General features: G+C 51.5%; 1 protein-coding gene across 3 annotated transcripts in view; it reads left to right on the top strand.

The window, feature by feature from the left end:
• Nucleotides 1-14,852, top strand: part of CFAP70 (cilia and flagella associated protein 70) — a 56,790-nt gene extending 41,938 nt beyond the window's left edge. For all 3 annotated transcript variants that reach the window (XM_072119757.1, XM_072119758.1, XM_072119759.1), the window contains exons 17-28: nucleotides 91-216; nucleotides 1,040-1,173; nucleotides 1,273-1,388; nucleotides 1,482-1,646; nucleotides 1,744-1,917; nucleotides 2,043-2,137; nucleotides 3,747-3,899; nucleotides 3,977-4,138; nucleotides 14,123-14,212; nucleotides 14,383-14,484; nucleotides 14,578-14,625; nucleotides 14,707-14,852. In XM_072119757.1, the coding sequence (XP_071975858.1) occupies nucleotides 91-216; nucleotides 1,040-1,173; nucleotides 1,273-1,388; nucleotides 1,482-1,646; nucleotides 1,744-1,917; nucleotides 2,043-2,137; nucleotides 3,747-3,899; nucleotides 3,977-4,138; nucleotides 14,123-14,212; nucleotides 14,383-14,484; nucleotides 14,578-14,625; nucleotides 14,707-14,787 (1,446 nt within the window). In that variant the 3' untranslated portion in view covers nucleotides 14,788-14,852. The remainder of the gene's footprint in view (nucleotides 1-90; nucleotides 217-1,039; nucleotides 1,174-1,272; nucleotides 1,389-1,481; nucleotides 1,647-1,743; nucleotides 1,918-2,042; nucleotides 2,138-3,746; nucleotides 3,900-3,976; nucleotides 4,139-14,122; nucleotides 14,213-14,382; nucleotides 14,485-14,577; nucleotides 14,626-14,706) is intronic.
• Nucleotides 14,853-15,322: the final 470 nt, after the last annotated feature.

Here is a 15,322-nt window from a genome sequence, read left to right as displayed (position 1 = left end):
TCAGCAGAGAGGCTGTGTACAGGACATTTTTATTAATCAGTTTTTCACTTCGGATGGACTTTCTTGTGCTGATCCTCATTTTCCGTGCAGACCCTGTTTGATGACAGAGAGGAGGCCGCACCACCCCCCATGACAGACACCGAGCTGCTCCTGCGATTCGCCAAGGAGGCAGAAACAATGGAGGATTATAACTTAGCCGAAATGTATTACCAAGAGGTGAAAAAAAGGATAAAAACATGTGACTGGGCACACATACTGCACCACGCCGGGCACACATACAGCACCACGCCGGGCAAGCATACTGTGTCATGCCGGGCACGCATACAGCACCACGCCGGGCACGCATACTGTGTCACGCCGGGCACACATACAGCACCACGCCGGGCACGCATACAGCACCACGCCGGGCACGCATACTGTGTCACGCCGGGCACGCATACTGTGTCACGCCGGGCACACATACAGCACCACGCCGGGCACGCATACAGCACCACGCCGGGCAAGCATACTGTGTCATGCCGGGCACGCATACAGCACCACGCCGGGCACGCATACAGCACCACGCCGGGCACGCATACAGCACCACGCCGGGCGCGCATACTGTGTCACGCCGGGCACACATACAGCACCACGCCGGGCACACATACAGCACCACGCCGGGCACACATACAGCACCACGCCGGGCACGCATACAGCACCACGCCGGGCACGCATACTGTGTCACGCCGGGCACACATACAGCACCACACCGGGCACACATACAGCACCACGCCGGGCACATATACTGTGACACACGCCGGGCACAAATACTGTGTCACGCCGGGCACACATACAGCACCACGCCGGGCACATATACTACATCACGCCGGGCACATATACTGTGACACACGCCGGGCACACACAGCGCCATGCCGGGGCATGCATACTGTAATTAAGGGACATATTTTATCCCAAGGTTTGTTCCCATTGCTTTAGGGGTGAGATTAATGTGTTGGGGTGCAGGTGACCCCTCACCTTTCTGTCTTTGTCTTGCCCCCAGAGGTTGGCTCGGGAGCGGCAGCGTTGCGACCACTGGTTGGATTACGGCTGCTTTAAGCTTTTGGTCGGTGACTATATCAAGGCGCAGGAATGTTTCCACGAAGCTTTGGTCCTAAACCGGGAACATCTGCACAGGTGAGGACCACAGGGCAGAGGGGCAGCCATCATTGCTGCTGGTGCAGGGGGCCCCCTTGTGGTGGACATGTAGTAATGACCGTCCTGTGCTCTGTGCAGCCTCCTCCTGTGCGGTATAGTGGCTCTAATAATGGACAACCCTGAGGATGCTGAGGTCTTCTTTGAGGACGCTACATGTGTGGCCCCCACTAGTGCCCTGGCCTGGACTGTGCTGGGTAAGACCCCCACTGCCCCCACTCCCACCATGGCTGCCCGCTGTGGATAGAGGACAGCAGAGCCGCTCACCCTTCTCTGTGTCCTTCCTCCAGGCCTGTTCTATGAGATCCAGGGAAATGACATCCGGATGGAGATGGCCTTCTCCGAGGCAGGGAAGCTCCACCAGGTGGCACTAACAGTGGACAGAGCTAGGGAGCGGGCTGAGTCTGGAGTCCTGAGCGGCGGGAAGACCACGGGTGCAGGGGGAAGTGAGAATGGTAATGGAGGATGTTATATACTGGAGAGGCCTGAAATACTCTGTGCTGCTCCTCACTAGTAGATAATGATCCCTTATTCTTGTTGCATGGTGTGAAGCCTCTAAGGCAGGGATGGCAGCCCCAGATGACAGTGTACCCACCACTCCGCGGGCACAGTCCCGCTCAGAAGTTCCCTCCAGGAGCAACCGGCCCCCCAGGGAGAAGACCCCCCGCACTGTGCCCAAGTCTGCTTCATCTGTCGTCTCCAAGAGCAAAGCTGGAAGTGACAGAAGTGAGGGTCCTGTCGGATCAGGGTTTTGGGGGTCTAAATTTGAGATGATCCAGGATAGCGGGTTTAAATGAAAGGGTTGTCCTTCTCAACCCGCCCAGTAGCCTCATTGTATCTTCTGTTTACAGGGGCAGACGCCAGCGCCGACCACAACCCCTCACCCGCTGCCACCAGCATCTACATGGAAGCTGCCAAATTCCTGGCACAGGTCAATGCCACGCAGGTCTGTAAGATGGGCAGCAGTTACAGGCTCCAGATCTCTAATGCCTCTCACAGCTGAGGGTCTGGACATCTGTATTTAGTCTGGAGTCTCCGCTCTGAGCAGAACTCATCAGAGGTTTCTCTTCTGTCCTGGTGGTTTGTTACAGTGTATCAGTGCAGGACAGGATTGCTGGGGTGAGCTGCTGATGGGTATCCCAGTGTGTAGCCATCTTTATGTAGTATACATACTACATATAGATTTACATTCCAGGATTGTAGTGTCCTCACACTGCTGTGCTTTGTGCATTGAAATAGTCCACAGTCGCTCCTCTGTGAGTAAAAACTTCAGCAGGCTTCTGGTTTGATACTACAGCAGTGACTCAGAACAAAGAGGAAGGGCTGTGGAGAAGCTTATGGGGTATCCCCATCAAGACAAGTTTCCCCAGTAGACACCGGATAACAAAATAACACATTGGGGCAGATTTACTTATCCGATCCGCGGTGCGTTGTCCGACGAGGATTCGGGTCCGGCGCGATTCACTAAGATCGTGCGTCTGAGTTCTTCGCCGAGGTCCGCCGGAGTTCACCAGCTTCTTTCCGGTGCATGTGAGTGCTTGTTCTTGCGACACATTTCCTTTTTTAAATTCCGCGGTTTGTCCGAATCCGTCGTGTTGTCCAAAGTCCACGCCCCCCCCCCCCCATTTCTGTCGCGTGCAAGCCGGCGCCGATGCGCCACAATCGGATCGCGTGCGCCAAAAATCTGGGGAAATTCGGGGCAAAACAGAAAAAATCGGGAAACCCGACGAAAGTGTGGCGTTCGGACCCTTAGTAAATGAGCCCAATTGTGTAATTCACTGTTATTAACATAGATAAAGATATTTCCAAACTCTATCAGTCCAATTTTGGTTGCCCCTGGATATGACCGTAAATCTTCTGACTATGGTCGGATTCTTCTCATGAATAGCTTCTCTTGTCTGCACACTGCAGTGCTCTCTACCTCCTGCCCCTCCCCCCTCCTGCATCACAAGGCCAGCTCAGACACAAGCTCTTCCTACTGGCCAGAAGCAGTGTGCAGAGACTTACTCCACAAGATATTGACAGATAAGGCCTTTATCCAGAGCCAGCTGTGTGTGTTATAGGTGAGGTAACAGAGCTGAGAGTGTCATTGCTTGTTATATGCATCTCATGGATCTCATCTCTGATCTGTCTTGTCTCTCTTTCTATGTGTCAGATGCCAGTAGAATGTTCAGAAGCTAAATAAAAGTGTAGATAAACCCTGTACCCTGATAATCTAAGCACATTGTCAGCACACAGCATCTCATAGCACAGAGGAATCATGAAGTGTCTGCTTAGAGTCCCTGCACACACTCTGGGATCTTACACGACCATCACTGAGTGATGGGAACTAAAACAGCAATAACACGGAGTAAAATTGTAAAGTAAAAATGATCTTTATTGTGTAGACATCACTAGGGGGTAAAAATGACACAACATACACAAAGGTCTGGTTACACATCCAAGGAAAATACCTAACGCTGCCTCTGCAGAGCACGGCGGTGCTGATGACAGGTTCTCTTCAGTGTCTGCAGATATGTCCTGTACACCTTTATGTGATATGTTGTTGGGTTTAGTTTGTGCAGAGGGCGCTGTCACATGATCTCCTGAGCCCGGATGGTGGGCCGGGCTGCCAGTACCACCTCCTCTGTGCCCAGGTGCACCTGCAGAGGAAAGAGTTTGATGCCGCTAATGAGAACCTGCAAGAAGCTTCACAGATTGACCACCAGGTGAGTGCCCCCTCCCCAGAGCATGAGCTTAGACAGAGGAGAAGTGTCCTGTATACATCATGTTCTCCCCATTACAGAACCCGGATCTATGGGCTCTCACCGGGCACGTGCGCTACATGAGCGGCAGGAAGGGCGAGGCACGACAGTGTTACGAGCATGCACTCAGCTTAGTGGCTGATGCCTCAGAGATTCACTCCATCTACCTCCGTCTGGGATCCATCTATCTGCAGGAGGGAGAGGTAGGTGACTTCACCAGCAGAATAGTGAGCGCAGCTCTGAAGTAGCTCAGGATCAGTACAGGATAAGTAATGTCATGTATGTACACAGTGACTGCACCAGCAGCAGAATAGTGAGTGCAGCTCTGGAGTATAATACAGGATGTAACTCAGGATCAGTACAGGATAAGTAATGTCATGTATGTACACAGTGACTGCACCAGCAGCAGAATAGTGAGTGCAGCTCTGGGGTATAATACAGGATGTAACTCAGGATCAGTACAGGATAAGTAATGTCATGTATGTACACAGTGACTGCACCAGCAGCAGAATAGTGAGTGCAGCTCTGGAGTATAATACAGGATGTAACTCAGGATCAGTACAGGATAAGTAATGTCATGTATGTACACAGTGACTGCACCAGCAGCAGAATAGTGAGTGCTGGCTCATTCCCCTGTGAACTGCTGACGGGTGTGGTTGTCTGTGGCTGAGCTCCTGCACCACCTGGTGGAAGACCAATCCACCCAGGCCTGCTCTCTCCTCCCCAGGGAGGGAGTGGGTTTTCTGGGATGAGTGAACCAGGCAAATCCCAGGCTTCTGCCTCTCGGACCAGGCCGGCGGGGGGCAGGAAAAGCCAGATACCGGCCAACATGGAGGGGGTGAGAAGATCTGCCCGGACCCAAGGACGCAGCGATGTGACCTCGGCTGCCACCCCCAAGACCCAGGGAAGCCGCAAGGTCTCCGGAACACAGAAGATCAAGGCAAGTAACATCAGCCTGAGTGCTCCTCCTGGAAAGCTGAGTGACTGTGCGGGAAAGTTGGGTGGTTCAGCTGGAAAGCTGGGTGCTCACGGAGGTGTGCAAAAAGCATGGGGAGACCTTAAGGCCCGGGAGTCTGCTTCCATCTATGGCTCCCGGATTGCTGAGCACCTCCGTGAGTACGAGGAAGCTGGCAAGGCGCTGAATAGGCTCCAGGAGGAGATACGTGAGACCTTGGCCCTAGCGGGGGTGGCTACACAGAAGAAAAAGTCTGATCTTCTTAACACCATTGACAGACTTAAAGCCGAGGTCACCGCTCTGCAGGAAAAACGACGGTTGATCCGGGAGCACAGCGGTCCGTTCAGGGAAAAGTTGGAGAACGACGCCAGATTTGAGGAGATGCGCCAGGAGAAGCTGAGAAAGCTGAAGGGGCTTCAGATCCAGGCGGATGAAGGCGATGGCGATGATGAGGAGGATGAGGAAGACCTGCCGTGTCCGTCTGGTGGCCTGCACCAACACCAGCAGGCCTCGCACGACAGGCTGCCTGCAGAGCAAGCGCCATTACCATCAGGCTGCGGCTCTGCCAACCTGGAGGAGGAAAGTGATGACAGCGGCCAGGGGGGGGCGCTAATGGCTCAGATCCGTCAGCTCGAGTCCCCAGTTCACCTCCAGAACTTCTCCTTCGGCGATGATTTGCCAGATGACGACCTAAAGAGAAAGAAGAGAGCCAGGAAGATCAAGGCGTCTCAGGAGGTGAATCTGGTGTTTCGTCCCCTCCCTGTTCCCTCCGGGCGGGCAGCAGTGCCAGCTTGTCGTGTAGGCCCCGTTACCCAGCCCAGCACGAATCCTGCAGTGGACTCGGTGCCAGGGTGCGGGGAGATTGCAAAGCCACGTTCCATCATGGCGCAGAGCACCAGCCTTGTTTGCAGTAGCAAGGATGGTGCAGGGAAGGCATCGGCCGAAAGGCCGGACAGTGAGGGCGATCCAGCAGGTCCTGGTACTGTGCGCTGCCCCCCAGTGGGAGGGGGGGGTGGCCCTGTGCCAGGGGCAGTGGCGGTGGCTCCTGTGGCCCCTAGCGCTGTGGCTGTTGCTTGCTCCGGTAAGCAGCGGCAGTGTGATGGGGCTGCTGGGGCTTGTGGTGCAGCGCCTCCCAAGCGTCCTGTGCAGCCTGCAGGAAAGGGCGCAGGAAAAATATTATTTTGCATTGGGTCATCAGACCCAGGAGATGGTAACAAGAGACTTTCCGGACTTCATAAAGATAAGAGACCTCATGCATCTAGTGAGCAGCGGTGCACAAACATTAAAATAGCTGGTCAACAAGGGGTTAATGCCAATGAGGCAGAGGGCACAAGTAAGATCGGGGTTGGAGCTGCCTCTTCTCAGGCTGTATCAGCTATGGAGGTGGCTCTACCCCCAGTGTCCAGTGACGCCGAGGCAACCCCAGGTCCTCCTGGCCCAGCTGGTGTGAGTGATGCAGGGAAGCGAGGCAGTAATGCACATAGTGTGGTGAATGTGGGGGTGGTGAATGGTGCTGAGGGGGATCCTGGTGTGAGTGCTGGTCCATCTGCACCCCCAGTGGTGGCCGCTCCCATAAGGAGCTATGCGAATGTCACCGCTGGGGCAAGTGGGGTTAACTCCTTGTCTCCTGACTCTGGGAATAGCGTTTTGCAAAGGCGTCTTCTGGAGGCTCTCAGGAGAGGGGAAAAGTCAATCAGAGGGGAGAGAGGTTGATCTGTCCTTCTGGACAGACAGGCATGGCCTGGCAGCCTTCCAAGAGAAAAGGGGGGGAGAGACTGTATGGTCTTTACCCACAACTGGGCCCGGAGCTTCCCGTAGGAATGTGGTTCGTCTTCGCTGGAGGGGCAGTGACGCATGCCCACCCAGGTCAAGGGTGGTGGAGCTCCTCCTGAAGATGAACTTCAGGGCTAGTGACATCTTTGCCCTGATACATCCTTATGGTACTCCGGAGTTCGATGTCAGCTTTGTTCGGCCGGAGGGCTTAGAGCTCTTCTGGTCGAATTATGAGCTGGCAAAGAACGAGCCTGCATGGCGAGACTTTGCTGTGCAAGCAGTGTCTCGCCAAAACACAGTCAAGAAGGTGACTGTTTTGACCCGTAACGAGTCACTTTCTTGCATGGACATCATGACTTGGCTAAGTCGTTATGGTGAGGTTGTACAGGTACCTCAGAAAAACCGCGATGAATTTGGCATTTGGTCTGGAGCCTGGACCTTCATGATGAAGTTGAAGTGTTCAGGCGGCACAGTCGCCCACATTCCTTCTTCAGCCTTTCTTGGGCGGGACAGAATCCTGATTTTCTACCAGGGGCAGCCGAAGGTCTGTCACAGGTGCGGTGACCCCACACACTTTAGCGCCAGCTGCCAAGTGCAGAAGTGCGCTTTGTGTGGTGGGCTAGGTCATCTCGCTGCATCCTGTAAGGACATTAGGTGTAACCTGTGTGGTGAGCTCGGTCACCCTTTCAGCCGTTGTCCTCGCTCCTTTGCCAATGCGGTTGTGACCCCAGTGGAGGAGAGCCATGAGGTTGCTTCTGCTGGGGAAGGTACCAGCAGAGGTGGAGGAGCTGAGGGGCCTGTGAAGAAAAGCAAGAATAAGTCACCTTCTCAGTTGAGGCGGCTTGAAGCCAGACAAAAAGGGAGAGAACTGGGGAAGCCTCAGGTTGCTGGGGTGACCCTTGGTCCTTCCTCAGAGGCTGGTCTTGCTACTGAGGCCCTGAGGGATGATGAGTTGGATGAGGAGGTCAGGAGGATGGAGCGCGAGAAAGGTGCCATGTCCTCCACGTCCTCCCATTATGAGAGTATGGATGAGGATAACAGGATTTGGCTAGAAAATAAGCGCAAGCAGAGAAAGAAAAAACGCGGCCGATCTAAGGTACCTAAGGAAGGGAAAACTTCCTGCCCTCTGGTTGAGCTTTCCAACCGGTTCCTCACCCTCGATAAGATCGCCTCCTCGGAAGGAGAGGCTGAGGGTGGGGTTCTGGAGGTGGCGGCGGAGCAGCCTGCAGGGGGCGCCGAGTCTCTATCCTCTGGGGATGCTGGGTCCTCAGAGTGGGAGACTGACTCAGAGTCAGGAGACAAGGACGAAGGAGAGGGTGGTCCGGGTGGGTCCTTGGGGGCCAGTAATAACATGGACACCTCGATTTCATTAAAGAGAAGTTGCCCCAATTCTGAAGGGAAAAGGGAAAAGGCATCATCTTCAGAGGACAGTAGGGGGAAGGGAAATAGTAAGAAAAAAGCCGTCTAACTCAATCACTCATGATGGGGCACCCACTCCGTTGACGCTGGCGTCCATTAATGTCGCCAGCATTAAATCTGATGCGGCTAGATTTGCGGCCTTTGATTTTCTCGGCCGTGTTGAAGCCGACATTTTATTTTTGCAGGAGACCAGGCTGCCAGATTTGGCGGCCGTGTTTAAAGCTAAGAGGGAATGGAGACACGGGCCTTCCTATTGGTCTCTTGCGGCCGAGCCGTATAGCGGAGTGGCGGTCCTTTTTACCGCACCGGTAGAATGCCGACGAGTTATTGAGTTAGAAATGGGGAGGTGCCTGATCCTGGATGTCCTCATGAAGGGACAAGAACTGCGCCTAATTAACATCTATGGTCCCCAGTCCAAGTGGGACAGGAAGTGTCTCTTTATGAGGATCAAGCCCTACCTTTTTACTAGTCGGCAGGTGGTCTTTGGAGGGGACTTCAATGCTGTCACGAGGACCCAGGATAGGGGAGGTTCCAGAGACAAGCTGACTTATGATAGCGTCGCTCTTAATAGCATAGCTAGTGAGGCTCGCCTGGTGGATGTCCAAATCCGGCACACCCCAGGCCACGCGGGGTTCACCTATTATAGGGGTAGCTGCAGGTCTAGAATAGACAGGTTTTATTTAAAGGAGGAAGCCATTTCTTCAGCAGTGTCCGTTGTTGAGGTGGAGTTCTCCGACCACTGTCTAATTTTGTTTTCTCTGAATGTTACAGAGAACCCCCGGATGGGAAGAGGCTATTGGAAGCTCAATTCGTCTCTCCTGGAAGAAGCAGAGATAAGACAATCCTTTGAGCACTTTCTTCAGAGCCAGGTACCATTGCTGGGCCTTTGTAGCAGTAAGTCAGAGTGGTGGGAGATGCTCAAGAAAAGGGTGGCGAGATTCTTCCGCCAGCTCTCGAGCCTCAGGAGCCTGGACAGGTACCGCCTGTATCAGGGCCTGAGGAGGAAACTCGAGCATCTCGTCTCGACTGGAGGTAGTCGTGAGGACATCTCCAGAGTGAAATCCTTGCTGAAGAGGTGTCAGTACGATAGACACGCATCTTTGGTTTTTGAGAGGGATTACGGGAAATACCGCTCGCCCGACCCTTACAGAAACTGCAAGATGTCAGTGAATGGTAAAGTTGTCACGGGACTGGTTGACAGTACGGGATCCCTGAAAAGGTCCAGATCAGGGATTCTGGAGGTCGTCAGATCCTTCTACTCGCACCTCTTGGGCAGGAAGGATCTAGATCGGGATGTGATGTCGGATTTCCTGGCTGAAACTGTCCCTGAGCCAGGAGTAGACCCCTCTCTTGATGTTTTGACAGAGATGATCAGGGAAGAGGAAGTCAGCCGGGCGATTGAAGGGCTCGCCTTCAAGAAATCGCCAGGTCCGGATGGCTTAACATCTGAGTTTTATAAGACCTTTAAGGACGCCTTGGTTCCCCTCTTGACTGAGGTATTCAATGAGTGTCTTTCCTCGGGCGCTCTGCCGAAGTCAATGAGGAGGTCTGCCCTGATCATTCTGTCAAAGGGTAAGGACCGATCTCGTATTGAGAACTGGCGTCCCATAGCGCTTCTCAATACGGACAGAAAGGTTTTGGCAAAGGTGCTGTTTAATCGGCTGGTGCAGTTTGCACCCCGGCTCCTTTCGGGGACCCAGCACTGCTCTGTTCCAGGCCGCAGTACATTTAGTGCTGTGCTTTGTGTTCGGGAGGCAGTGGAGCAGGGCAGGGCTGGTAACTGGAAGGGGTACTTGCTGTCCTTGGATCAGGCAAAAGCGTTTGATCGGGTTGACCACGAGTACCTCTGGTCTGTCCTTCTGAGGTATGGCCTGCCGGGGGAGTTTGTCAATTGGCTAAAGGTTTTGTACGCAGGGGCAGAGAGTTTCCCGCTTGTGAATGGTTGGATTGGCCGCTCTTTTGAGGTCGGGTCTGGTGTTCGCCAGGGTTGTCCTCTGAGCCCACTTTTATACGTGTTCGCGATTGACCCATTCCTTAGGAGGGTTGATCGTGGGCCGTTGGTGGGAGTCGGGATGGACCAGGCGGCACCGGAAGCCACTCTAAGGGTGGTAGCTTATGCCGATGATGTCACCGTTTTTGTGTCCTCGAGAGGGGAGGCGCAATGGGTGATGTCAGAGGTTGACCACTACTCAGAGGCTTCTGGGTCCAAGATCAACCGGGATAAGTGTGAGAGTCTCTGGCTGGGAGAGGGGGATCCAGGCTTTGATCTCCCGGACACTCTTCCAGGGCCCCAAGACTCTGCCAAAGTTCTCGGCATCGAATTTGGCCAGGGGGATTACCCCATGCAAAACTGGGATGGCAGGCTTAAGATTGCCGCTCAGAGGGTGGACCAGTGGAAGGGTTGGTCTTTGACCCTCAGGGAAAGGGTGAACTTGATTAAAACTTACCTGCTCCCATTGCTGATATATCTGGGCAGTGTGTGCATGTTGCCAGAACCCCTCTGGACTCGGGTCTACAGTCTGTTCTTCCAGCTGTTATGGGGGAATAGGCTGAACCTAATCAAGAGGGAGGTTACTTACCGCACGAGGAGACAAGGAGGGTTGTGTATGGTCAACCCTGTGGTGTTCCTAGTGAATACCTTTCTTAAGATCAATGTAGCAAACCTCTGGAAAGAGAGGGCTCCTCCGTGGGTGTACTCCTGCAGGGGATGGTTTCGGCCTTTCTTCCAGGAATGGGAGACAGGAGGACAAGTGAAGGATCTCCGTACACCGCATGGGCATCTTCCGGCTTACGCTACCCCGGTTCTGAAGGTGATTCGCCGGTGGGGTCTGGGAATGTGGGAGATCAGGACCATGTCGAGGAAACTCCTTGACAAAAGGGTTCTGTTGACCCATTTCCAGAAGCCTCTGGCCCTCAGGGATTGCCCAAGTCGGGATCTGGGGGTGGGTTTAGGTCTTTTGAATTCCATCAGGATCCCCTTGAAGTTTTGGGACTTGACTTGGCGCTGCTTCCATGGAAAGCTGTGTGTGAGGGACAATCTGAAGTGTAGGAGCTCTGAGGAAAGGGGTTGTCCCCGGGAGGAGTGCGGTGGCCTGCTGGAGAGCATGGACCACTTCCTGCTTCAGTGCCCCTTTAACACAGAGGTGTACAACCGGGTGGGCGCTTCCATCCATTGGCCCGGGTTGGCCGGTCTCTCCTATGCGGAGTGGGCCTATGGAGCATTCAGAGGCCTGGGTGGCCGGGACCGCTGCACGTTATTCCTAGTCAGTCTAGTGGTCAGGTACCACACGTGGAACGCACGGTGTTTAGTATCGACGCAGCGTAAAATCCTCCCGGTGGTTGAGGTGGTTAGGAACATTCTGGGTGACCTGGTGAAGGTGCGCTCTCTGGAGTATGAGAGGCTGGGCACGGGGAGGGCCTCTCTCCTTTGGAGGGGGTTCTCCTTTAGTGTCCCTTAGTCTGTCATCTCCGCTCCTGGTGTTGGGCTGAAGCTGACACTGTAGATTTTTGTTTTGTATCTGAGGTTATAGTGATGTAGGGCTTGCAGGCGCCGAACCTGGGCTTTATGTGGTTGGTTTGTTATATGTTGATATGTTTAATGTGTTTGTATTTTGTGTACAGTGTGTATTTATGTAGTTATAGTTAATGTGTATATAGGTGGTTGGTTTTGGGGTGTTGGTGTTAGGGTGTTAGGTTGGGAGGGGGGTGGACGGGACTTGGACTTTATGATCCTGGGCACTGGTCTGGACTATATAGCGCGAACTTTGGACGTTAGACCAGTGTCTGGGTGGGAGGGTGATGGGCGTGGGATTTAGTTAGTTATATTTAATATTTAATGTTTTTATTTCCTGTTTGTCTTTTTTTTTGCTGTGCATTCTTTAGTTATTTATGGAAAAAAAAAAAAAAAATTATAAAAATTTATATAAAAAAAAAAAAAAAAAAATTTAGGTGGTGGGATTGGGTGAAGGTTTTGTTTTATAATGCTGATTGTGTGGTGTGTGTGTGGCTGGGCCAGGAGATTTTTGTAAGTCTCTTTTAGTTTGTATTATTGTTTTGTTATTATTATTATTGTTTTGTTTTGCCAGAAGTTATGGCTTGATTTATGTTTATTGTTGTAATGTTTTTCATTTTTATATATAAAATAAAAGATTTACAGGATGTAACTCAGAATCAGTACAGGATAAGTAATGTCATGTATGTACACAGTGACTGCACCAGCAGCAGAATAGTGAGCGCAGCTCTAGAGAATAATACAGGATAAGTAATGTCATGTATGTACACAGTGACTGCACCAGCAGCAGAATAGTGAGTGCAGCTCTGGGGTATAATACAGGATGTAACTCGGGATCAGTACAGAATAAGTAATGTCATGTATGTACACAGTGACTGCACCAGCAGCAGAATAGTGAGTGCTGCTCTGGGGTATAATACAGGATGTAACTCAGGATCAGTACAGGATAAGTAATGTCATGTATGTACACAGTGACTGCACCAGCAGCAGAATAGTGAGTGCAGCTCTGGGGTATAATACAGGATGTAACTCAGGATCAGTACAGGATAAGTAATGTCATGTATGTACACAGTGACTGCACCAGCAGCAGAATAGTGAGCGCAGCTCTAGAGAATAATACAGGATAAGTAATGTCATGTATGTACACAGTGACTGCACCAGCAGCAGAATAGTGAGTGCAGCTCTGGAGTATAATACAGGATGTAACTCAGGATCAGTACAGGATAAGTAATGTCATGTATGTACACAGTGACTGCACCAGCAGCAGAATAGTGAGTGCAGCTCTGGGGTATAATACAGGGTGTAACTCAGGGTCAGTACAGGATAAGTAATGTCATGTATGTACACAGTGACTGCACCAGCAGCAGAATAGTGAGTGCAGCTCTGGGGTATAATACAGGATGTAACTCAGGATCAGTACAGGATAAGTAATGTCATGTATGTACACAGTGACTGCACCAGCAGCAGAATAGTGAGTGCAGCTCTGGAGTATAATACAGGATGTAACTCAGGATCAGTACAGGATAAGTAATGTCATGTATGTACACAGTGACTGCACCAGCAGCAGAATAGTGAGTGCAGCTCTGGAGTATAATACAGGATGTAACTCAGGATCAGTACAGGATAAGTAATGTCATGTATGTACACAGTGACTGCACCAGCAGCAGAATAGTGAGTGCAGCTCTGGAGTATAATACAGGATGTAACTCAGGATCAGTACAGGATAAGTAATGTCATGTATGTACACAGTGACTGCACCAGCAGCAGAATAGTGAGTGCAGCTCTGGAGTATAATACAGGATGTAACTCAGGATCAGTACAGGATAAGTAATGTCATGTATGTACACAGTGACTGTACCAGCAGCAGAATAGTGAGTGCAGCTCTGGGGTATAATACAGGATGTAACTCAGGATCAGTACAGGATAAGTAATGTCATGTATGTACACAGTGACTGCACCAGCAGCAGAATAGTGAGTGCAGCTCTGGAGTATAATACAGGATGTAACTCAGGATCAGTACAGGATAAGTAATGTCATGTATGTACACAGTGACTGCACCAGCAGCAGAATAGTGAGTGCAGCTCTGGGGTATAATACAGGATGTAACTCAGGATCAGTACAGGATAAGTAATGTCATGTATGTACACAGTGACTGCACCAGCAGCAGAATAGTGAGTGCAGCTCTGGAGTATAATACAGGATGTAACTCAGGATCAGTACAGGATAAGTAATGTCATGTATGTACACAGTGACTGCACCAGCAGCAGAATAGTGAGTGCAGCTCTGGGGTATAATACAGGGTGTAACTCAGGGTCAGTACAGGATAAGTAATGTCATGTATGTACACAGTGACTGCACCAGCAGCAGAATAGTGAGTGCAGCTCTGGGGTATAATACAGGATGTAACTCAGGATCAGTACAGGATAAGTAATGTCATGTATGTACACAGTGACTGCACCAGCAGTAGAATAGTGAGTGCAGCTCTGGGGTATAATCTCTGTTCTATAAGTCTTGCTCTTCTTTTTTTAGTATGACAAGGCAAAGAACACCTACCTTGCAGCGTGTAAGCGCTCTCCTACCTGTCTCACCTGGCTCGGCGTTGGCGTCTCCTGTTACAGGGTAAGGTGATCACATGATATATTGTTTGTTTCTCTCCGCTTGCTGCCAGTGAATGGAAACATTTGTAGTCCAGCATCTCTTCATAGCTCATACGTAACCAAACCTGTGCTCACTGACAGCAAGCAGAGGTCCTGCCTGTGGTGTATTGATGAGACTACTCTCGTTCTCAGCTGGATGAGCTGCAGGAGGCGGAGGATGCTCTCTCTGAGGCCAATGCTCTCAATAACAACAATGGGGAGGTGTGGGGCTACCTGACCCTCGTCTGCCTGAAAGTAAGTGACCCCCATCTATATCCGCTGGGGTTATGCTGTGTTATTCGGGGGGTTGTACAGCAGAGACTCATCTATCTCTGACGTCTCTTGTAGACGGGAAGACAACTGGAAGCGGAACAGTCGTACAAGTACACCCGGAAGGTGAGTGCCCCCCGCGCAGGTCTGCGCCCCCCGTGTGATGGATGCCCCGGGGTATAACACATCGTCCTCTGTCTCTTACAGTTGAATGTGCAGGACCAGACCCTGATGACGGAGATCCAGCAGCTGCAGGAGGAGGTGGGCTTCGGAGACCCTTCATTCTGACGAGTCCTGGGGGAGGAGCTAATACTTTTTATTGATATTAATAAAGTTATTTAGTCATGAAATAATCTGTGTGTCCGGTGTCTCTGAGTGCGACTGCAGTGTAAAGAATGGGGGGCTTATTACTTACACATAGGGGGAGGTGGGGGGTCTCCAGGATTAATGGGACCCCACTGAGGAGACAGTGCCTGACATTACTCATATAGATCATCACTGTGTATTATCTCTGTACTGTGACATCACTGTGTATTATCTCTGTACTGTGACATCACTGTGTATTATCCCTGTACTGTGACATCACTGTGTATTATCTCTGTACTGTGACATCACTGTGTGTATTATCCCTGTACTGTGACATCACTGTGTGTATTATCCCTGTACTGTGACATCACTGTGTGTATTATCCCTGTACTGTGACATCGCTGTGTGTATTATCCCTGTACTGTGACATCACTGTGTGTATTATCCCTGTACTGTGACATCACTGTGTGTATTATCCCTGTACTGTGACATCACTGTGTTTTATTTCTGTACTGTG

This window comes from Engystomops pustulosus, chromosome 8 (genome assembly GCF_040894005.1).
Source record: "Engystomops pustulosus chromosome 8, aEngPut4.maternal, whole genome shotgun sequence".
NCBI lineage: Eukaryota > Metazoa > Chordata > Amphibia > Anura > Leptodactylidae > Engystomops > Engystomops pustulosus.
The sequence above is the reverse complement of the archived record's forward strand: the minus strand, read 5'-3'. Positions and strand labels throughout refer to the sequence as shown.